Source organism: Saccostrea echinata, unplaced genomic scaffold (assembly GCF_033153115.1).
Source record: "Saccostrea echinata isolate AGI-Se365-2 ecotype Australia unplaced genomic scaffold, CSIRO_AGI_Sech_v1 ptg000030l, whole genome shotgun sequence".
Taxonomy (NCBI): domain Eukaryota; kingdom Metazoa; phylum Mollusca; class Bivalvia; order Ostreida; family Ostreidae; genus Saccostrea; species Saccostrea echinata.
Genome location: NW_026889779.1, coordinates 17,305,825 through 17,329,493, shown reverse-complemented (window position 1 = coordinate 17,329,493; position 23,669 = coordinate 17,305,825). Strand labels below are relative to the sequence as shown.

General features: G+C 31.6%; 2 protein-coding genes across 2 annotated transcripts in view; both read right to left on the bottom strand.

Annotated features, from left to right (window-relative positions):
• Positions 1 to 7,859, bottom strand: part of LOC133197439 (protein O-mannosyl-transferase TMTC1-like) — a 39,434-nt gene extending 31,575 nt beyond the window's left edge. Inside the window, exons 1-2 of the mRNA XM_061333481.1 lie at positions 7,600 to 7,859; positions 1,058 to 1,235 (exon numbers count right to left, since the gene is read on the bottom strand). Coding sequence (XP_061189465.1) covers positions 1,058 to 1,235; positions 7,600 to 7,859 — 438 coding nt within the window. The remainder of the gene's footprint in view (positions 1 to 1,057; positions 1,236 to 7,599) is intronic.
• A 1,529-nt stretch (positions 7,860 to 9,388) lies between these two features.
• Positions 9,389 to 22,950, bottom strand: LOC133197444 (scoloptoxin SSD14-like). Its single transcript, XM_061333487.1, has 15 exons — positions 22,856 to 22,950; positions 19,549 to 19,681; positions 19,037 to 19,139; positions 18,795 to 18,946; positions 18,471 to 18,594; positions 18,300 to 18,367; positions 18,072 to 18,145; positions 17,719 to 17,918; positions 16,675 to 16,777; positions 14,809 to 14,930; positions 14,579 to 14,670; positions 14,310 to 14,471; positions 12,604 to 12,718; positions 12,094 to 12,331; positions 9,389 to 11,835 (listed from the first exon to the last, which is right to left on the bottom strand). The coding sequence occupies exons 1-15, from the start codon at positions 22,893 to 22,895 to the stop codon at positions 11,675 to 11,677; spliced, it is 1,887 nt and encodes a 628-aa protein (XP_061189471.1). The 5' UTR covers positions 22,896 to 22,950; the 3' UTR covers positions 9,389 to 11,674.
• Positions 22,951 to 23,669: the final 719 nt, after the last annotated feature.

The window sequence follows — 23,669 nt, the reverse complement described above, 5'->3', positions numbered from 1 at the left end:
CAACGAATGAGCATAAAATTAATGCCATCACATTCATTTTTGCTGCAATTCACAAAAAATCTTTACGGTCCCAATCTTCCTATACAAAATGAATCCCCATGAATGTATTAACTCTGCATTAAAGCTCATCCTGGGAATCTATTTATTGTGAGGGAATTACACTGAGGAGGATATAAATATTTATAGAGATAAATCAAGGCCAAACTTTTTTGGGTGCCAGAGGGATACATTTCCCTTTGTTGAGTGTTGACCCTTGAGGTCTGAGGTAAATTTTGTAAACAGAGTGAAGCATATGGGATAAAATAACATATACTTTAATTTTGAATTTAATACCCTCAGGGAAAAAGAAACAAATGCCAAAGTCTAAATTGGAAAAATCTTACAACAATAAATGCAAAAAACCATAATATGACAGGTGTTTCAAATCCATGCTAAATGAAGTCTATTTTCTGATATTTTTCTTTAATTTCAGTCTATAAACATTTTCATTATTGTTGAATGACAGAAATGTGGAATAAGTGTATATTGTTCTATAGTGTTTTTATCGATTTTGCAATTTCATTAATGTGTTTTGAGAAGAAATATTTTGAAAAGAGTTTTTATTTTCTTCATATTTACCTGAAACTAGGCTAATTTTCAAGAGGTCAGTTTACATGGACAACACCTCTTCTCTCCCCATTTTTTCTCATTTCTGAATCGGATATTCCATATGAGCCTGAGTTCTTAATATCAATGCAAGTCCCCCTAATGGAGTTTTACTGGCTCTTTTTAACCTTTTAAACATCATTTTATCATTAAACAACTTTAAAACAACCAAAAAAAAATCAATTTGGTCTGGCCTAAGCAGGGTTGTCCCTAAGAATTAAAAAAGTAGGGGACATTTAAAAAGTAAAAGGGGGTCTGGGGTTCCCCCATTAACAGAGTGATGAGGGGGAACACCAGAGTAACCAGGGGATTACGTCATTATAGGCGGGGAAATTCCCTGACCCCCAGGTCTTAGGGACAACCTTGCCTAAGTGTTGCTTTTACACAGCCAATGGGAGACAGTTATACTTACAGCCTCTGTGTGGATGGGATGGACAGCGAATATAAGACCAGATATCAGACCACACTGGGCAGGCAAACGAAGCGTTGTCTGACAGACATAGGTGAAGAGGATGGTCATCAAGGTATGGAGACAGACATTGACTACATGGAAACCATAGGGAGAACCCTGGCCAAGATGGAAATTAATGCTGAAAAAAATTAACATATTCATAACTTTACATTATTGAATTGTAAAGTTTATGAATGTAAATTTGAACTTGGTATAAAAAGACAAAACTATTGCAGAATATTGTACAATTGATATGGTTGATTTTGCCACATGATGGCAAACTTGGGATGTAAAAGTCAATGATGTATAATTAGGATGGCTTAATCTATCAAAAAAGTTGAACAACTTTGTTGAACAACATTGTTGAACAGCTTTGTTATGAGAATTGAACGACAATTATCTGCCAAATATATATTCCACATACTCTGTTAATCAAAAGATAATGAAGTGTGCTAAACAGATATGTTTCTTGAACAAGAGGCCCATGGGCCATAATGCTCATTTGTAATGTAATGTAATGTAATGAAGCTTTCACATAAGTTTCATCTTTTCTGGAAAAAGTAGTTCTTGAGAAAAAGTTTTTTTAAGAGATTCCAGAAAATTTTCATTTATTCTTAATTATCTTCCTTGAAAGAGGAGAAAGAGAACATGATCCTTCACCCATGGATGTTTGGTTGAAAATGGCCAAGTAGTTCCGGAGAATAAGATGAAATTGTGAAAAGTTTATGACAATGATGACAACAACGACAGACATCAGACAAATTTTGATCAGAAGAGCTTATTTGAGCCTGTGGCTCATGTCTTCAACACTGATATGTCAAATATCATTGAAATTGTAAAGTAAGTTGAATGTCCTAATCTTATGATGATTTCAACCACACTTTTTTGAACTCTTGGATAACTCAATGACTGTTTTACAGTCTACCCATGTCTGAGATAATTGTATTGAGGTGTAATATTGTACGTAATATGTTATGTAAAATAAGAAGATTTCAAACTGTTGAAAACTTTAAAATTCTAATTCACATGTAAAATACAAGAATTTCAGAAATTAAAAAATAATTTTATGTTATGCAGGAAGTTGTCTATTATAAAGAAAACAGAGGATAAGAATTGATTCCACTTGCAATGAAAGTAGACAAATAATTTGCTGATTTTCCCATCTTTACAAAATACCCTTGCATATAAAGTTTTAATTGCACATCTTCACATTGGTCTAAGTGACTTTAAATGATGTTTAAACAAGAGATTAAAGAGTATATAAATGAAAAGACATAAATACTTTCTAAAGCCACTTTGATCTTGTAAATTGGTCCAATTCAAACAAAGTTTGTGTACAAACCATAAGATAGATTGATTGAAGAAAAAAAATCCAGAATGCAACCCAGGATAAGTAAATGTTGGTTCAAGTAAATTTTCAAGATTATGCAATATGCCATTCCTATGAAGTTACTTTCAAATCAATTTCCAACTGCTGCATGAATGAGACATACATATATTTCTGTCATGTTAAAGAATTTTTTGCACATCATTGTTTTTTTTAGTTCACAATACCCTTAATCTTGATCTTTTTCACTTTAAAAGAATCCTAGAAAAAGTGAATGAAATCAAACATATCATTAATTTTATTCATCTAAATTAATTTCATAAAATAAAATGAAATTGATTGGAAAATTATTAAAACCATTAATTAATAATTAAGATATCTTAAATTCCTGTAGTGTCCCAGGGGTGGTATGACCAGGTATGAATAAATGATAGGTTAGGCACATGCCAATCATAAAATTGGCTGCTAAATGTAAGACCATAGTTACGCAGTGAATTATTGATGATGGAAAGTGAATTCAATCAAGAAATTAACTTAATTGCTTAATTTTCAATTAAAGAAGTCTGCAGTGTCTGAGAAAATGTATTCTATTCAAACAACATCCTCTGCAGGAAAACTAATTCAAAATTTTAAAAATTTTATCAATATTTCAACTGATACTTCATTTTACTCTGATGAATTATCTAATTCATTGATTTTCACCCAAATTTTTGTACACATGCATTGATTAATTAATTAATTTAAAAAAAAGACACAATGCAGAGTAGATATATATTATACTATTAGGTCTGTTTAAGCCCCTATATCTTGCTGGGACACAATAAAACTTCCTCTTTGGAGAGCATATTTTTCCCTTTAAAATTGTCCTGTGAAATCAAGATAATGTAATTATGCTCTTCTCGGAACAGTCTAACAATGAAACAACATTTTACCTTGATCTGGATCTGCTCATTATTACATAATGTTTGCTAATGGTAATAATGAATTTTTGTCTTGCCGCCATACAAGAAGTTTGTTGTATTCATAAAATGACTACGATCATTGATCATCCCTAAATACAAAATTACTTCAGGTAAAGAATGAGCATTTACACGATTTGTAATATTTTTTTTGTCAAAGAAATAGTGTGACTAACTTCACCATATTTTTAAAATCAAATATTTGCATTCATTTTTCTACCATGGCAATCATTTCTCTAACCTATAGAATTAAATTTTTTTTAGATATCCTTTTAATTTATTTTTTATCCTTTAGATAAATTTTCACCAAATCAAAACTTGGAAAGGGGGGATCGCAGAAATGTATAGTGTGTACCTGGCAAAATTGCATAGAAATAACTATAAATACTAACATTTTATATACAAGAACCTTTTGAAAGTTTGGAAAGAATAAGCTAAATGAAATTCAAGGAAATGTGAGGTAAAGTTCAGTAAATGTCAAAGATGAAATAGACCAGTTATAAAGATGTACCTGTTTAAGAAGTTATAGAAAGAATTCTTTAAAATATATTCCAGAAAATTTGCTAAAAGCAAAATCTGGTAATGGGATGAGAATCTTGGTCATTTACACCCTGGTATTGTACCAACTGTTAAAAAATATACTGGGGTACTATAATGTGTGTGTATATTGATTACAGGATTGAATAATTCACCATATTCTGAAAACTAACCTTCAAGCTTAATCAGGAAGTTTCTCCAAATTTTGGCATAAATTAGCAGTACTAATAATAAGGATGTGCTGCTATCTACATAAGATGATTAAGTTATTATGCTGAGATAAAAAAACTTATGGAATTCAAGAAAATGAACCCAAAACACACACACAAAACAAAATTAGAAATGTTAATTATGGTAAATATAATAGGAATGCCATAGCTACAAGATTAAATTAGTAGGTTGAGATGACCAGTGTCTCCAAATTTTTTAAATACCATGTTTAAGGAAAATATCCCTGATTTTCATACAATGCAAACATTAAAATCTCAAAGAAAATGGAAGAAAAAAGGCAGTTGGACTGACAAACAGATGGAAGGAAGACAATTGACCAACACTAAGACAGGACCAGCTAACATTTACATGGGACCTGCCTTAAGAAATTTTATACTCTGATGCATCAGTGAATATCTTTAAAGACATCGGAAAAAGCTAACCATAAGTGCCACTCAAAATCGATCACTTATGGGACACAATAAAGGTAAAATTTGTCCAGATATAAATGTCATTTCTGAGGATTTCAGTTTGGGGACACTCTGTTGATCATATCAGTTGTCAGAGTGACAGGTAAACTCAGGTACAAAACACATTAAATTTCAATTATCAATTTTGATGTGAAATCTAATATTAAAATCACAGATGCTTGACTTGTCACAAAGTAGTTTATTAACAGGCTGACATCACTTAACAAAACAAAAACCAAAAGGTCAAATATATATGTTGCTGATCTTGGAGACATAAGTACTCATTTAAAATAAAATACTGCTTAGCAACAAGATCATAAATCACCCTCCATAAAAGAACTGTGGCACTGAGGTTTCCAATTTCCCTCATGTAGGTGTGTTATTAAATAAAATTCTATTAAAAATATGTATAACTTACTAGTATAATGAAACTCCACATTGTAAAGTTATGTCATGATATGAAATACAATACTGCTCAAGATCATTATAACAATTGATAAATGCACATATTTATATTTAAATATCGAGCATGTAAGTTTTTATAGGATAAAATAGAGCGCTCCTTTCAGTACATGTAATGAACCTCGTACATGTACATTTAACATATCCTTAAATAAAAACTGTGCTAGCTAGATTATGATACATAAAATAGCGGATCCCTGATTTGACAAATGACAATTTGACAGCAGGCTACAGTACATTAACAGTGACAGCAATCAATAATACAGTAAAACTAAGTTTACAGGAGTAAAGTTCCAGTAAAGTATGACAGCAGACACTTCCTTAGTACAGTAACCTAAGTTTACAAGAGATAGTCAAAGACAGTTGACGCAACCATTGCATAGTAATACAAAGTTTACAATAGTTACAGTAACTAGAGTAACTGACTGCAGGCACATCCGTAATACAGTAATATAAATTAAGTTTTTAAGAGTTAGCTACAGTAAAGTAACAATGAAAGCAGACACATCTATATGACATTTAAGTAATAATTTAACTAAGTTAGTCATAGTTATGGTTAGTCCGATATATTATCCTAAAATAAATACATTTTTGCCCTTAGGGGAGGATTAAAACAGGGTAAGGTATCCCAACTTGTGTGCTCTCTAATCCAATTTCTTTATAAATAAAATATTGCTTCAATTTAAATATAGGGCAATATCGGTTAACCAATTTTTAATGGAGCCTTGAAGGAGATCTAAGTCTTAATTAAGAAAGGAATTAAGTCTTAATAAAGTTAAAGTTAAAACCAGCTGATCTGGGTCTAGTGCCTTAATTTGTACCTTATAAGGACTTTATTATAGCTTTATTCTCAGTACTTTATTAAGTATGTCTGATAGATTAAGAATTGAGACTACGTTCTAATTCACAGAGCTTTAAGGCATCCCATTATTCCAATTGTCTGCCTAATGTCACTTTGTCTGATCTATTTAGATGACTATCAACTTCAAACAAAATCCTCTATTATTAAAAGACATTTAAACCTAGTAGTATTCCTTGGAGGTCAAAGGGCAATCACAAAGTTTCTTCCTCAATTTTTGGGGGTTTTAGTAGATGTATTTATTTAAACCAAGATATTCTATTCAAAATCAACGGACTTAAAATTAGTACGCATTAGAGGGTTTATTAATGGATAAATGAACATCTTCTTGGTCAGTAAGTTTAAAACTAGGTGACATACATTTATCAAACCTATTAAAGACTCAAAGCTCAAAGACCACCAATTTATAGTTAATTAAATGAAAATATTTCCCAGACGCTAGATAATTTTTCTCCAAGGAATATTGTTTTCTTGACATTATTCATGGCTGATGAAGCAAAACCTTTCTGTTAGATGAACTGAGAAAAAAAATTAATTGTAACAACTCATGAATTACCCAAATTGCACTCAGTGATTTTCTAAACTTATGAATGGAATAGTTTCAGATAGTTAAACCTTAATTAAGATACAGATAATTTATATTTTTTAAACACGCAAAAAAACTGGCCGTTAATCGGATTTCCTTCATGATAAGAAATTTAATAAACACAATGTAGCAGTAAATTTTTAGATTTTATGATGGTGAAATAATTCGTATCAGGGCATAAAAGCAATTAACATCACTCATGTGAATCCAATCAGATTTTACCTTTTCTGTTTTTCAGCTCTGCAAATCATAATCAAGGAGAGGCATTTGTATTTTATGTGCCATTTTATCAATTTAACCTCTTAAGATGTTTTAAAGGGATTACCTGTTAATACATTGTCAACATTTAAGAAAATATCAAACAAAAAATGGATCAACATTTGTTTGCATTTCAGATCTATACATGTATCAGCAATTTTTGTTAAGGATTAATTTCTTGAATGATTTAATGACAATGTAACACCTTAATATAAAGAAATTATTCAATATCATTTGGTACAGGTTAATGCTATTAAGATCTCAGTCAAAATCCTCTTTTTACTATATTACATAAGGGTTTTTCACAAAAGAATGGAAATTTCTTGATACCCTTTCTTTTCACCACAAAACTACTGGTAAATTTCTTAATTTTTACAACCTTTTATTTTCTCATTACAATCAATTATATATTTTTTGCTTGGACTGGATTCATTTAACATCTAATAAAAATAAGCAGATCTATCAATACTTTTAACAATAATAGTGTGGTCGGAAAGAAGAAACAATTCTTTTCATGTCTGCTTATAATTGTTACAAGGAAAAAAATCAATTTTCCTTTCCTATCCTTTCTCTCTGTTATTCAAGATAAGAGCACATTTTCCCTGCCAAATCAATTAAGCTTAAAAAAAAGACCACTAACTGGCTGGCACACTTTTTCTCTAGGTAACCTTTATTTTCACCTGACTTAAATTTCTTTTGTTGTCATCCTATTACCCTGCTTTATGATTAGACATGTCCTTTTCTTAATTACTCATATAAAAAGTCCATTAATCAAGACATTCTTTCCTCTTTTTTTACTTTGGTTAATTGCAAAATTAAAACCAAATTCACTTACCGAAAACTAAGAACAGTGAATGGCCTATATGACTTGTGACTGCGAGGGTCAGCCATGGGTCTCCCCCAGAAGTCATTCTCCCAGAGAGACCACAATGGATTTCTCCCATTTACGTCTCCATTGTTTTTTATTGCAAACAAGTCATCATGTACAAAATCTCCATTTAATGAATTCAGGTAGCAAACAAATGCTGCAGAAGCTGCCAAAATACATATGACATATTTCTCAGGAATTTTAATGTATTTTCCGTTATCTGCCATCTTTGACTTCTTAATTAATCACTTCCATATCACATAATTAATTTTTCTTAAATTAACTTCTTAGTTGTTCACTCACACAGGTATGTCATTTTAAACCTACAACTTACAGCACATGGATTTAATGGGGTCACATGACTTAATGTTGTGATCACATGACCTGTCTAGTGGGCCAATAAAATCTTTATCTGATATTATCTGTAGTTTTTTTGTTAAATGTGAATTAAACTTAAACAGTGTCAATAATGACAAAAATAAGTTTTTTCATCCTGTCGTGGCAAGTGAAAAATTTCATCAATAAAAAATCATTATGCTTTATTCATGCTGCTTACTTAATTCATGCTGTAATAGTCCAGTCAATGAATTTCTTTTTTCAATTGATCAAACATTTATCAAAATGTCAGACCGTTTTGGTTGATGCAATAATTACTTCTTGCGAATTCTATTCAATTTATATTATATAATGAATGTATCCTATAGTCTAGAATATTTGATCCTCTGATTATTATGTTTTTTCTGTGGTTATTCATATTTAAGCTGAGATTCATTATATCTAAATATGTTTGATATAATTCACATGCAAGGAAAGGGCGTATTAAGCTTTTAGAACTTTTGCCCGATCACAATTGTAAAATTTAAAGGCAATAAAATATGTTCAAACCAATAGTCCAGTCATCAAGTTTTTTTCATTTTCATACTCGCTACTGGATCCTGGATTTGGTAACTGAAGCTAGTTTTTGCTAATGTTTTGTCTTCTACCACAAAATTACTGGTCCTACAATAAAAAAGAAATACATACAAAAACCATAATAAATTCTGCCAAATTAAAGATCCAATAAGTTAATTTAAATTTCATTAAAAAAAAATCATCCCACCTTTATGTTTTTCTTTTCAAATATACTTCTGAAAACTGTTGAACATGGTGAAATACTTCTTTGTGAAAAACCTCTTTCATAATGTCTGATATTTTTATTATATTATTAACACCATTAATTGTATTATATTTCATAATAGAAACAGTTTTAAAAAATACATTTAAGAATAAATAATATAATAAGTTCATGATATAAATTTAAACAAGTTTCCTTCAAAGTTGCTTTAATTTTCTCAAAATTATTTCAATGAAACGTATGATTGGCAAAATTTTTATTTCTAAGACTAAATTTTACAAGGCACAAAAGCTAATATTTTATGCCTCTGTACGCATCTAGATTTCATTCTTAATCCACTTTTAAAAATCAAAATTATATACCCATAAAATGATGCAGAGCTTACCCTATTATAGGTGGGGAAATAGGACAAATATGACCCTTTTTCTTATTTTTAAATCATTTGTCTGCTTTGGTCAAAATTCAGAAAAAAAATTCTGTTTCATTATCACTGTTCTAAAATTGAACTATCAGTCTACCAAAAATAACTCACATACAGGTACTATTGGATCTTATCAATGATTAAAAAAGGGAAAGTTCCACTGGGTAGCAATTTCACACAGAATTCCATACCTTTATATAGTGCAAATAAGTAGTACCATATAACTTTTAACATTTATTTTACATCAACATATCAATTACAAATATATTCTACAATAAATTATATCTGGTCCACAGATGCACAATATCACATTAAATCACAATACCAACAAAGAGGGATAACTCTTTGAGAAAAATAATCAATTCCTATTAAACTTTCCTAAGTCCTTCACTTTCCTTAGTGTATACAGATCTACATAAATAAATAATGATATGCATGTTTACAAATAAAATGCGTTTTTTATGAAAGTGTGACTTACATGTAAAGGGTTCGAATACCTGATAATTTTTTTTTATATAAAAAGAAAATTAAAAGAAAATATGTATTTAGTAAGAAAAAATAAAGAAGGTAACACAAACAGATCAATCAGAGCTGGGATTTTTAAAAAAATATTTTATAAATCAGATCTTATCATGAGCTCCATAAACCTGTTGTGGATTCTTCAGATAAACAGATGATATAAGTGGTGATTATTTCAGTTAAATACAATGTCAAAAGACTTCCAAAATCAATACATTTTATATGAACTCTAAATTATAAACATCAGATCAAAAAAATATTTTACGGTCTTGGATATAAATATGAAAATTACCCTTCAAGAAAGGTCACACATTATCAGAAATGTGCAACTGAACATATCAAATTAGTATACAGTCATGTATTATAGCACATAAATGAATCTCCATATTCATTAGTGAGTATCATTGAAAATTTATTGCAAGTCAACATTACTTCTATCTTCTAGAACATACACAAAATCTCATTTTAGAGTGCACATATGTGCATATAGAACTCTAAAACTATGCTTGTATATTTTTGTAAAATATAAAGGAAAAAAAAAACAAATTTACATGTAACAAGATACTTTTGTTGTAATTTTCTTAATCACTGTAAAATGAATACCTTTTTAAGGAAAAAATCAGACATATTTAAGACTGAAGATTATTGTTAGAAGAACCACTTCTATCTCTGGGTGATAGATGTATTACTGCTTTAAATGAATATGAAAAAGAGTCCCAAGGTTATCCCCCCTTAAAAATCTGTTCAAGCCAAATTATACTGAGCCAAGTTAAAGTCACACACACACAACTGAGGAATGTTTAGATTATAAAAATACAGTGTTTGTGTCTTTACACCCAATTTATCTGCCCTTAGTGCTGGAAAATTCTTTCCAAAATGATATGCGATTTAATTAAAAGCCTCTTACAATATACCAGTAGAAATCCAAAAAAAGTCATTTAAACCTGACTTGGAATGTTACAAAAAATGTAAAACGGCAAGAATAAAATAGAAAATGAACTACATGTATTATATATTACTCATGTATTGATTTCAAAAATGGATCTAAATAACTCTTGAAATCATGAATGTAATAAATAAGTTATTATATTTGAGAAATTTCAGAGAGACAAAAGGCTCGAGGGCCTTGGTGCTCACCTGAGTAACAAGATCACTACAACATACTCAGACAGACTGAGCTATACTTGTCCTGGAAATGCTGAGTTCTCCTACAAATTTATAACTTAACACAGATTTCAGGAATTTTCATTAATAAAAACTTTTTCTGATATTTTACTGCTAATAATGAATATCTATAATGGCATAGACCACAAGATTTGCTATTTCTTAGCCCTCTTCACTGATAGATGCACAGTGTACCTAATTTGGTTGAAATTGGTTTTGATTCTTTAGTTAAGAAGCTGAAATGTTAAAAGCTTTATGAAGAGAACAAATTTGACATAATGAGTGACTCAGGTGACCTAAAAAATCCATGTACAAAGCTTTCAAAAACTAGGTACTTAATAATTAACAGAATTATCATCTCTGAAGTAAAACATAATGTACACAATCTGAAAGCTATTGCTAAAAAATATATTGCACCAACTGAATAGAATACATCAAATACTAGTATCCAGACCACATACCTCCTTTCTGTAAATCAGAAAACATATCAATTTTCAAAGACTTGCCTTAAAATGTAGCAGTATTTTAATGAGTATCACTTTCTGAAAACACTGGATAAATTAATATTGCTTTTATCTTTACACATGTATGTAATCATGTATACCAATAAAAAGTTTATCTTTCACTGTCTTAAAAAAAAAGTACTACAATGAGGTATAACAAAGTTATAATGCAAAAGTTATAGAATTTTTTAAAAATCTAATGTTCTCAATTAAGTCACGTTTAATTTATAAATAACACTGTAAACAATTACAAACATCAGATTCGACAACATGTAATTACTGAGGACTTTCACTTGAATTTTCTATACTTTATTTTTGGCCTCAAAACTGAGTTGCTCTTCCTCCATCTCTTTTATCTGAGTAAGCCTCCACTTTGTCTTTTACTTTTTTCACACCCTGTACACAGTTTAAGATACCGGTTGATTTTTCTACAGCATGTCCTCTTCTTGTAATATTACCTATGACATCCTTGTTATAGTTTCCTGTAGAGGAAAAAATTATTGTATAAAAATAAATTAGCATTGATATATTGAAACACATTTGAATAGATTTGGGGGGTGTCAGATTTTTGTCCCGTTTCTGGAAGAATTCCATAAAATTTTGTCTTTGAAAAAAAATAAGGTTAGCCATGCATTTACTGTTTAACCTCATTTGCTATGATATTGGTAATACAGTACATGTAATGGGAATATACATGAGGGTAAATATAAAATAAAACAGGCTCTAAGAACTCTACTGACCTTCATAGACAATTTTTTCTGGAGATAAGATGCTGTAAAGCCTGGGTGCCTGAATGGCCTCTGTCAAATTCATGTTGTAGTTTATCACATTAAGAACAGTCTGAACCACTGCAGAGGGAATGGAATCCCCGTCTGTGGCCCCTAAATTCAGCCGCCGCGCACATGACACTTTGCTGTTGACAACTATGATGGGAGCCATATGGGACAGGGGGCGCTTTCCACCAACAATGTAATTCAACTAAAAATTGGTTTTAAAAAGCAATCTTGTTTAAACCAGTATATGTGTGACACATTATGACTCACTAAAGAGTATCAAATGGGTGAAATTTTCAAAGAAAAAGACATACATGTGCATATTTTATTACATATTTCATTGTCTCTATACTTTCAAGAAAAAAAAAACTTTTATTTTTCACCCTCTTGATCCTTTTTTGAAGACCAGTGAAAATGTTTCAAATAAAATAAAATCATGCAAACCATGCTGTGTTAGTAAGTAACTCAGAATGTCACCTGGTTGGGTAATCTTTTTCCTGAGGCATATGGAATCTCAAAGTTGGACATCTGGTTATTCAGTACAATACCAGACCTGGTTGTTATTCCTGAACCAAACCAAGAGTTCACAGACCTATAAGTATTCAATAAATGATTTTTCTCAAGTAATATTATTGTTCTGGGAGATAAAGCTGCATTCTACATTTATATATATGTATTCATTGTAAAGAAAATTACATGAAGGTACATGTGTTTGTTAGATTAAGTATCATTAGAAAAACAAGGAATACCACTTAAATAATAAAATCTTGAACTATAAGTAAATGGTGCCCTATATGTATTCATAAAAGTAGCCCATAATTAAGGTGGTATGGGATACCAAACGAAACTTCTCCTACATATTTATGTACCCAAATTAGAAGGATTTGAAATACCCCCACCTTTCAGTATATTGAAGTGTAATTTTAATAATTTTTTTATTATTTTAATGAGAAATGCAAAAACGATTTTTTTTCTTGCATAATTCTTTTTTCATAAGCTTAATATTATAGGCAGGCGTTTGCTAATATAAAGTGTTTATAAAAACAAAAATGACAAGAAATATGTCTTAGTATTTTTTTAATTTTCAACAAAAAATAAGCGTAAAAAACTAGGAAAACTTTATTTCTTGAAAACAGACGGATAACATTTCATGAGAGTCTACAATAAGAATGTTTCTTAATATGTTAGCAAAGTGAAATAAACAAATTGAAAATATATATATAAATGGAAAATATAAAATGCATTTAAAATTTTTTGAATTAAAAGATCCGAGCGGAAGAGTTATCCTTCTTTATTTTCCAAGGGTTGAAAAAACCTGGGTGCTATTTTAGAAATGATGAGCATTTTTTCCCAAACATAAAAAAATCTCACTTTGTAGTTTTCAACTTTGAGCGGTTTTGAAAACAATGCATGGACAATCGCTTTCCAGGACGTGTCTTGTTCAGAGCAATTGCATTCATCTGAACGTTTTAGGACTATATACAACAGCTAGCTGATTTGTGACCAAACAGTTACTTCTTGAATTAAATAACAAAAAAGTCCAGCTCTGGTTAACGTGATAATTGATTGGTGATAATTCAGCACAATGTGAAGTAATCGCACTTATCCATGCCTCACCACACACAAGGTGCTGTACAGTTACTCAAACAATTGAAATACAGCTTTTGCTTAAAAGTGTTCAAAAGCAGCAATGTTGAAACTACCTTTTACAGGGGTTTGCTTTTTTAAATGTCCGTTGTACAATTATAAGTAAATTTATATACTTGCGATTTTTTTGTCTGTTTTTACTTAAAATGCCGACTTGTGAGAACTTGCATTGAAATAGGCTTCAGAGTGTTCTTTTCAACGGTGTATCTACAAATTTTGACCCGATAATAAGCACTCATGCAAATCAAAACAATACTTCAAATGGAAATACGTCATAACGTGGAGGTATCCCATACTACCTTAAGCATAGTTGTTAGTGCCATTATTTCTTAAATCTCAACTGAAGTAGAAATTCTTATAAATATATTTATAGTTCAAGAATCATCATTTTTGTTTAACATGGAACATATTAACTTGTTTTTTTTTTGTCTTGTAGTTTATGACTTCTACCTGTAATAAATTCTGATTATGCTACAATAAGTATATGTTAAGTAAAAAAAATGGAACAGAATGAGTAAAAAACAAATATAACTTACGATGTTACAGATACCATCAATTCCTGGGCATCGACTATGGAAACATGACTGCCTCCTTTGTCAGTAATGTCAGATAAAGCCTGGACACGCCCACCATAAAACCGAGGGTCACTGTGGGTCATGTTTGTTGTCATGTTTCTGTGTTTGGCAGCTACTGCTTTACTACAAGAAAAATACATTCTTGAATTGTCTGTTCAAAATGTCTCAAGATTAAGATATTGCAAAGCAAATACACATCCTGATAATTCCCAGAAAGTCTTATGACTTACCTTAACATGTCCTGTGTAACATTGTCGACCCTGTCCTTGTTAAAGTCTGGATCACCTAAGTGTTGTTGCTGTGCACTGGCAAATTTTAAAGCCTAATAAAAATAATTTTTAAATCTTATCCAAAAATCTATGAAAATTAAATATGAGAAGTAAAAAATAGTGCAAAAATACATGTATCTCACGTTGCTCGGGTCATTTGGTAATTTTCCTATAAAAAAAAAATAATGTACCTCTATCATCCTGTGTACTGTCTCCGGTTTGTTCCGGACCAAGGAATAACCCTCTAACATGTTCAGGGCAGACAACACAGAGAGTCCAGCTCCAGGAGCAGGGATTGTCATCACTGTATTCTCTACAACAAAAAAATGTTTGTCATCACCTATGTTATGTGCATTTCTGTAAATCTGATTTAATCTTTGTTTTTTTTTAATTACCCAGTACATGTATTTGATTACATGATATGATCAAACAATTTGAGTGGCACAAGATATACAAGGGACATTTCAATAGTTCTGGCAACTGGTGTGCAGTAAATTAATGAGTGTCATTATCATAAATTAAATTATATCAATCCCTCAAAATAGTCTCCGTTGACCTGGACACACTTTTTCAGTCTTGAAATCCTTGTGGAAAATGCTGCCCTATAGTCCTCTTTCGGTATACGCTTCATACACTGGAATACAGCACTTCCGACTGCATGACGACTTTCAAATCGCCGTCCTCGGAGGGCTTCTTTGATAACGGCATTCACCAAAAATCGCATGGAGCTAGGTCAGGACTGTAGGGTGGATGTGGTAAAACGGCAATACCATTTTCCTTTAAATATTTGGTTACTACCTCTGATCTATGGGCAGGTGCGTTGTCATGGAGGAGCTTTATTCCTCTAGTACTGGTTGTTGGTCGGGTCGTTTTATAGTGCTCTGCAACCTGAGACAAGACATTCTCTGCATAAAATTCACCAGTAACACTGCTGTGTTCTGGAACCGGAACTTGAGCAACAGGGCCTTTGGAATCAAAAAATAAGGCGTACATTACTCTCCGGACAGACCGGTTTCTGCGTGCAATTTGAGGCCTTGTATCATTTTCACCGATCCAAACTTTATTATTGAGCTTAGTTTCCGGTTCAAAAAAATATATCCATGTTTCATCACCAAGTTACAATCTCATTTATTCGCCTTTGGTCACAATCTTCATAAATTGTTAGTAACTGTGAAGACATTTCTACCCGGATGCGCTTTTGCTCTTCCGAGAGAAGATGCGGCACCCATCTAGCACAGACTTTCCTAAGCTTTAAGTTTTCCTTTAAAATACGAAAAACTGCTGACGAATTAATGTTAGTTAAGTCTGCTATTTCCTCAACTGAATATCTAGCATCATCAGCTATCGTATTTTGAACAGTGACGATTTCTTTTTCGCCATATGCACAAACTAGACGCCCCGAACGGGGGTCATCTTCAATTGATTTTCTACCCTCTTTAAATTGAACTACCCATCTTGCTATTGCTCGATATGAAAGAGCATGCTCTCTATATACTACATCTAAATCGGCTTTTATTTCTGTTGCCGTAAAGCCAAGCAATGAGCAAATTTTGCAATACGCTCTTTGCTCAACAAAAAAATTGTTCTCATTATCAGTCATTTTTACGCCCAGTATAGAGAGTATACCTAATTATGACGTCATTTTAGCAGACCTATACGTCATTTTGAATGTAAAATGACGTCACTACTAATGCATATTTGCCTAAGCTTTACAGTGGTATCAGAGTCATTTTAATCTGTAAAGTAGTTAAAATTTTATATACCAGTTGCCAGAACTTTTGAAATGCCCCTCGTACACTGTAGCATTGGAAAGGTTTACCTGTAACATTCCTTTCATAAAAGTGACATATCCATCAAATTTAAATATATGAATATTCCTTGTTATATCAGAGCCTTGTTTAAGGACACATAGGAGATTAAATCTGAAAACCTTCACACAAGAACAAAATTGGTTAAATTTGATATAACTTGTCACTTGTTCTCTCTTGTGCTTTGTAATTTTAGTTATTACAAAAAGATAAATATTTTTGTGTAAATTCGACAGTAAATCCATCTACCATGGTACGTTGTCTGGACCTTGTTCCTGTGCTTCGCTTCGTATTTCTTCAGATCATCCTCTGTCATCCAGTCACTGATTCCTGATGTACCAGAGGGAGTCAGCTACAAACGAAAAAAAAAAAAGATTAAAGAAGTAAAGCATCACATCAATGGCACAAGTATGTTAAGTATACCAAAACAAAAAAAGATACATCCTTTTTTTTTATACATAAACACGACGATCCTGCTTTCTGCAATTTTATTTCAGCCCCCTGTCTGCTTTTCCATGACTACTACACAATGCTTTACTGTGATCAGTTTTAAATATAAGTTATGTGTTATCTCCTTCATTTGATATCTCGTTTCCATGATTTTTAAATGGCCACAGGTATCACAAGTTTACTGATATTTATTTTCCTGCACTTTCACACAGAGTTCTAGTCAGTAGTACTCAGTATGAACTCAAAGATCGGAGAAATAAAAATTGCAAGAATTTCGCAGTTCACTTTGGTTGGTGATAGTTTTCTGAGGTCACGGAAATTATTAATAATGAAACATATCATGGTGGCTGATGTAAAACATACAATGGAAAAACCTATATAAAAGTCAATTTTTCAAATAATGGTGATATTTCTTACCAATGCAACTAGGGAAAAATAATATGCAAAGCCACAATTGCAATTGATGCAATAGGAATTGCTGTGGTATTAAGATATTTACCTGGCTAATGGAAAAGGTACATGTTAAATGTCCCAGAAAAGCAAAGAATATATATTGCAGAATAGCAGAATGATTTGTCTTTGAAAAGCAAGATTTTTTTCGTGAAAAAGCAGTGTCGAATCGTGGAAAAGAGGATCTGCGATAAAAAAAGTCCCTCAGCTGACAATGGATATGTACATATCTAACAATTATAAACTGGAGTAAGATTTTTAAATTGACAAGGTAGATATATACATAATATACAAATGAAGAATAAGCACATGAAATCAACATCTGCAATCATATATAATCAGTAATACAAACATACATACATTACATATTGGAGTTGTATAATATACACTCACAACATCAATGATTTCTTTGGTGTATTTCCCATTGTATATGGCTGAGGAACCTTTTTCAGAAATCTCCTGCAAAATTTCTGCTAAATCAGGACGTCTGATCTTTGTCCCCAGAGTCACAAATCTGCCATCTTTGATGTAGTATTTCTGGAGATTTGGACTCAAATCATTTGTCTTCAGTTTTCCACTTTTAAACATATCATCTGTTAAAAATAGTTGTTGTTTAAAATCCAGAATGCTTGTAGCAAAATTATAAAACTGAATAAATAGAAAAATTTGCCTGTTAATTAAGACAAGTAAACTCCAGAAATTCTGAAAAAAGAAGCACTGCTCTGTACAATTTTATAACGACTCACCCATAGACTTTGTAACTTTGAATCCCTCTTTAGCCAGAGAGGTAACAGGGTCTACTAAGGAGCTCCAGGCAAGCCTAATGAAATATAAAACTTCCATCAGTATGTTGATAATTATGTAATGACATCGAAGCTTACTATATCCCCAAATGCTCCAATTAATTCAACAAGTAACATATCCACTCCATTGAGGATTTAGGATTAGGAATAATACACCTTTTCTGTACTTACTTTCCATATTTCTTGTGAGTAGATTCCAGTCCTTTCAATTCTCCCGGGACACCAACAGAAAAAATGCCCTACAATGCCATAGACAAATGTTTCAGTATTCAAAAATAAATACAAAACTCCACATCTTTTAATGGGATAAAACAAATAAAAACCAGTTATGAAGCATCATGCCTTTTCAATTAAAGCTCTGTCTCCTTTGAAGAGGTCAGTCCTGGCTACAGATGGTGCTGTTTCCCTAAAATCGATGACATCACTCCATTTTGTTTTGTGATCATATACCATCACGAATCCACCCCTATTAATATGAAGATACAAAATGAATGAATGAGGATTCAAAATGACTTTCTGTAACCAGATATAATTTTGCTTTACTATTATTTCAGACTTAACCCCATGGTATATGATAATGGGGTTACATTTCTCAGTCAAATCCTCTAAGAGTCTACGAGCAAAACCAGTACAAGGTTATTCCGTGTTCATATAATATGTGCTTACCCGCCAATACCCGATTTATGAGGGTTGACAACTCCTGCACACAAAAGTGTTGTAACTGTGGCATCGACTGCATTACCTCCCCTCTCTAGAACTGTAAGTCCGAGGTCAGAACACACACCAACATCAGATGCTACAGCTCCTGAAGCTCCAACCTAAATTACCCATTATAATGACAAAGATTTAATCAGAAGGAAAAATCTAAAATGCCAGGAATGTGCTAACACAACCACAACGTAACATACCTGAGGTTTTCCAAAATAAATATATAGCACCAATGCAATGGTTATAGATATAGCCAAGATAACAGATGATGCAATGATTATCCTTAATCCACGAGAATGAGCCCTACAATAAAATTAAGTGAGACTTGGTGAGTATAGCACATCATTCCTATTATAATTATTTGTTATTATAATTTTCACATATCCTCTCCACAGTAAGTAAAAACAAGGTATAAATATGAAGAATTTTAAATGATGAGAACTAAATTTTACGGCTTGTGAAATTATATAAAATTAAGTTTCCAAAGATAAAATGTGATTAATATTAATCAAATTGTTGAAATGGTTTAGGTCGTGGATATCAGCCTGGAAAGCTCATTTGGTAGAGCACATGACTAGTGATGCAGGGGTCCCAGGTTTGATTCCTGGTCCAGCCATACATTTTTTCCTTTTTGGTTACATTGTATTAAATAGGTCAGTAGCATTAAATGCTTTTAGTATCTATGTCTAGTCAAAAAAAAATTTATACATACACATCTTTCCCTGAGGTGACTTTTTTGTCCAGGTGCAGAGGTGAAGTCTCTCCCTTCTTGAGACCATCACTTAGTACATGTCCCCCTTTACCAAGTACAGTTTTATCTTTTGCTATTAATCTTGTAATATCAGCTGAAAAAATAGCACACTGTTTGAATGAGATTCAAAATTGAACTTTTCAAAATTAAAATCATGACATCATGTAATATGGGCTTTAGATTGAACTTCCATGACCTTTATTTGTAAACAGTACAGAAAAAAGATAACTATCTTAAATTTTAACACTTTTCATGATTATCAAATTTCGATGCATTAGGAGATTCAAAATTAGCAGACTTATATTTACAAATTGTTTCTTCAGATTAGTAGATCAAACCAGAAAATTACATCATGAAGAGTCCAATACATGCAAAAGTTCTAAAACTCTTATCCATCACTGTACATAACATTATAATTGACACAAAATAGCAACAAATTACCTAGAAATATTTGCAAATTATTGAGTTGCATGTATTGTATTTACTTTAGGAAGTTTCCCACTGTTGTCATTATCCAAAACAATGCTTTCTATAAAGGATGAACACTTTTCCAAATGGAATCACTTATATTGCAAAAAATTACTGGAACTATCATGTTTTGTTGTTTCATTTCATAGAATTTCTGTAGAGAAGCAAGGTATGGCAAGTAAATTTCAACCAAGCATTTGGTCTTGGGCACCTTATTCCTCATCTACTGTCTAATCTTATTAAAAAAAATGGGTTTTTTTTTCTTTTTCTGCTACCACTTAAAATGAAAGTGGGGTTCAAGTGACAAGCTTAATTTTTTTAACAACTTTTATGGCCCATGTCTGAGAACCCCTTGGGCAAGAACTAAAATTTCAAAAACCTTTTTTGCACGTCTACAGGACCTGGTCAATCAAATATAAAAAAGAATTTATTGGCTTCCTCTAAAACTGTTGGAGAAGACACATCAAGCAGAAATTGAAATGGCATACACAACAAATAAGGTATGCAATACCACACATTATTTAGATTGCACTGTGACTGAATTTTTTTCATGTAACTACTTAAACTCATTGTCACACATCAAGTGGGGCATTCAAATTTCTTAGTCTTATAGTTCAATCAATTTCAACTGCATATTGCAGTCATTACCAAAACTGCATATTGCAGTCATTACCAAAACCCACAGGTCTGAGGCCAGTAAAATTGGCTGGGGGTCAGTAAAGTTGAAAAATCAAATAAGTCTGATGGGCCTGCAGGTTTTTTAAGGCCCCATTTTTAAAGCTAAAAAGAAGGTATTTTCCCGAATTTTTGCTCTAAAATTCTCAACAAATTAAAAAAAAAATCAAAACTGTATGAACTGCATTGGTCATTAATCTCCTTTATATAATACAATTAGCAGTACTACTTGATTTATTTATTCCTAAAGACAATCATCTTTTTTAATCCGAATTTCCTTCATTCCTCTGTTCATGTGAAATACATGAAGATATGTCATGTTATTTGCAATTGCTCAATCAACTAAAGAGTAATTGTTAAAAGAGTTATTTTAGATACAAAAATGTTTTTACACTTGCATTTAAAATATTTGCTACAATATATTTTTAAAAAATAGATGTTTCACTCCATTTTGGAGGAGCTACAATGTAGTCTCCTACACATTTCTTTTCATAAAACATTTAATAGTACTTTTAAATTGAAGATATACTTTTGATCACACTACTTGATTCTCTTGTTTATATCAGTTATTCATTCACATTAGATTGATACACAATAGATATAAGACTACATTTCGAGAAAGTTGAATATGAGATTAATCATTATTGATAATATTTATAAAGAACATTTTTCTGTAAATTTGAGATTGAGAAAATGGAGGGGGCCTCCTAATTTCCTACGGGGCCTGTAGTTTTCACTGAGTGTCAGGTCTTACGAACCAATGGAGCAAAACAGTTTTGGTAAACAAGGATAATGCAAAGATTGAATATTTTCAATAAGAGGAAGATTAAAAGGGAGTTTCAGAAACAGGGCAATTTGGAATTGTTTTGTGCTTTTTCAAAAAATAAAATTAAGCAGAATAGGAAAGTCAAAATATATTCTATTGATTCCATATCCAATGTGTCTATGAAACTTCACTTTATAGGCCTATATCCTGCACAATACCAAACGTGCTTGTCGCGACCTATTTATCGCTTTTCTCTCTACTATTTGTGTATTTTATAGCACAGTGGTGGTAAAAAAGTCAGAAAACAAATAGATCATGAAAAGCCACTGTGTTTAACATTCCTAAATCTAGTGAAAAATTGTAATGAATCGATTTGTAAATCATGAGAAACTGAACACCAAACGTGATTCTTCTGGCAGGAGACAAAATCTCCCGATATTTCACCCCCCTTCCGCCCCTCCCGATTAATTTTTAAATCTTCCGTGTTTTAAAATTCTTCAAATTAAATATTATTTGCAATATTTTTTTTAATGTGTTTCATATAATTGCTCAGAATGAAAAGAAATTGAGATAACAATGCCAGTGCAATAAATTTTCACAGCGGTAGGCTTCGTAGGAATCAACATGAGGTCGTATAATTATGTTGTAAAAATTAGTGATATTTCAACTTGAAAAAGGACCATTGATGTTTATTAATGAATGCAAAACATTGTAATTAGTTGCTAAAATACCCAGTTGCCATCTTCTAATGCTGCTTTGGTCATTAAAAGATACAGTTATAATGTAGGTCACACTAAAATAGATCACACTACAGGGTGTTGCTAAAGAATACCTGACTCTAATTTGTTTATTTTTTTAGAGGGTACTTTTTTTCATCTGTACATATTCTATTTAAAAACAAATTACTGACACAGAATTTGTTACATAAAACCTAGCTATGTTTTACTTCACTTACTAGTTGATATATCAATACTAAATCAAAAATAAAATTTTATCCAATGTTTTAATGATGCTGTTAACTCTTAATTAATTTACTAGGAAATGAGTTGATTTCATTTTGAATACTCAATTTCACGTCATTTGAATAAAAACTTTATCATATTTTTCTTAAAACTATAGACAACAACTTTATAAAATAAAATTTGTAAAGTAATAAACTGGGAGAAGGTATTTTTTTCCTGAATTTTGGGGGTTGGATGGTCTTTTGCGATTTGAAAAAATGTCGATAAAAAATCTCCAGCTTTGAGACCCAAACTCCAGCTGAAAATTTTCAAATCTCCAGTTGTGATTTTTCAGTTCTGTCACATGTATGGAACACCAACATCAAAGGATATTGCTCTGTTACTTTTGCCTCCTTACCCTCATTAGTGTTAATTTGTTCTTGTCGATCGTCTTCCATCCTCTGCACTATTCTGACATTATATTATGACAACAGAACAACCAAACCCATTCAACAGTGGATAATGCACCGTCTCTGCACTGAACTCAGATTTATTTGCTCAGCTTCCGGTGATTATTTCAAACAGGAATTTAATAAGTAGAACGTGAAAGTATTCGTGCAATGTTGAAGTCTGTCGCGAAAAATGACAACTGTCGGTGTTGATCCTGTCCATCAATGATACTTTGGAAGATATAACGTTAGTATTTAAAAAAAAAAATTTCTTCCATCAAACTTGTTACCATATTTCGATGTTGACAAAGAAAGTTTGATCTCACAGAAAACAGAAAATTATGAAAGAGGAGGGCAACATAGGGAAGGCGTGTCATGTTCTAGCAGTTTCGATGGCACATTTTAATACAGTTACATGCTAGAAAAATACTTATAAGAACAAAAAAAGAGAAATAATATTTAACAAATTCAAATTCATCAATAGATGAACTTGTTCCATATCACAATTCAATACCAAATCTTACACGTCTCTTCAACTTCAAGGAGCTTCTATTCACCATGGCTTTTTTTAATTATTTTTTTTTGCAAATGAATTAATTTTATTTTAAATTTTGTAACTTTTTAGGATTTAAAAAATGTTCACATAATGACAATTGGAAACAACAGTTTTATTAAAAGAGATTTTTTTTTTAATTAACTTAAAAAAAATAAATCTTGCTAAATACTACGCGCAAAGAAGCGGGTCCCGGCTTCTCCAGGGGAAATCTCACTATATAACCAGAC

What these genes read in the sequence shown, in the direction of transcription:
- LOC133197444 (XM_061333487.1), bottom strand. Translation starts at nt 22,895, where the DNA reads ATGGAAGACGATCGACAAGAACAAATTAACACTAATGAGG. An exon ending in TTTATTTTGGAAAACCTCAG is followed by an intron (nt 18,947 to 19,036) that starts GTATGTTACGTT and finishes TGGGTAATTTAG; the next exon opens with GTTGGAGCTTCAGGAGCTGT. An exon ending in CATAAATCGGGTATTGGCGG is followed by an intron (nt 18,595 to 18,794) that starts GTAAGCACATAT and finishes TCATATTAATAG; the next exon opens with GGGTGGATTCGTGATGGTAT.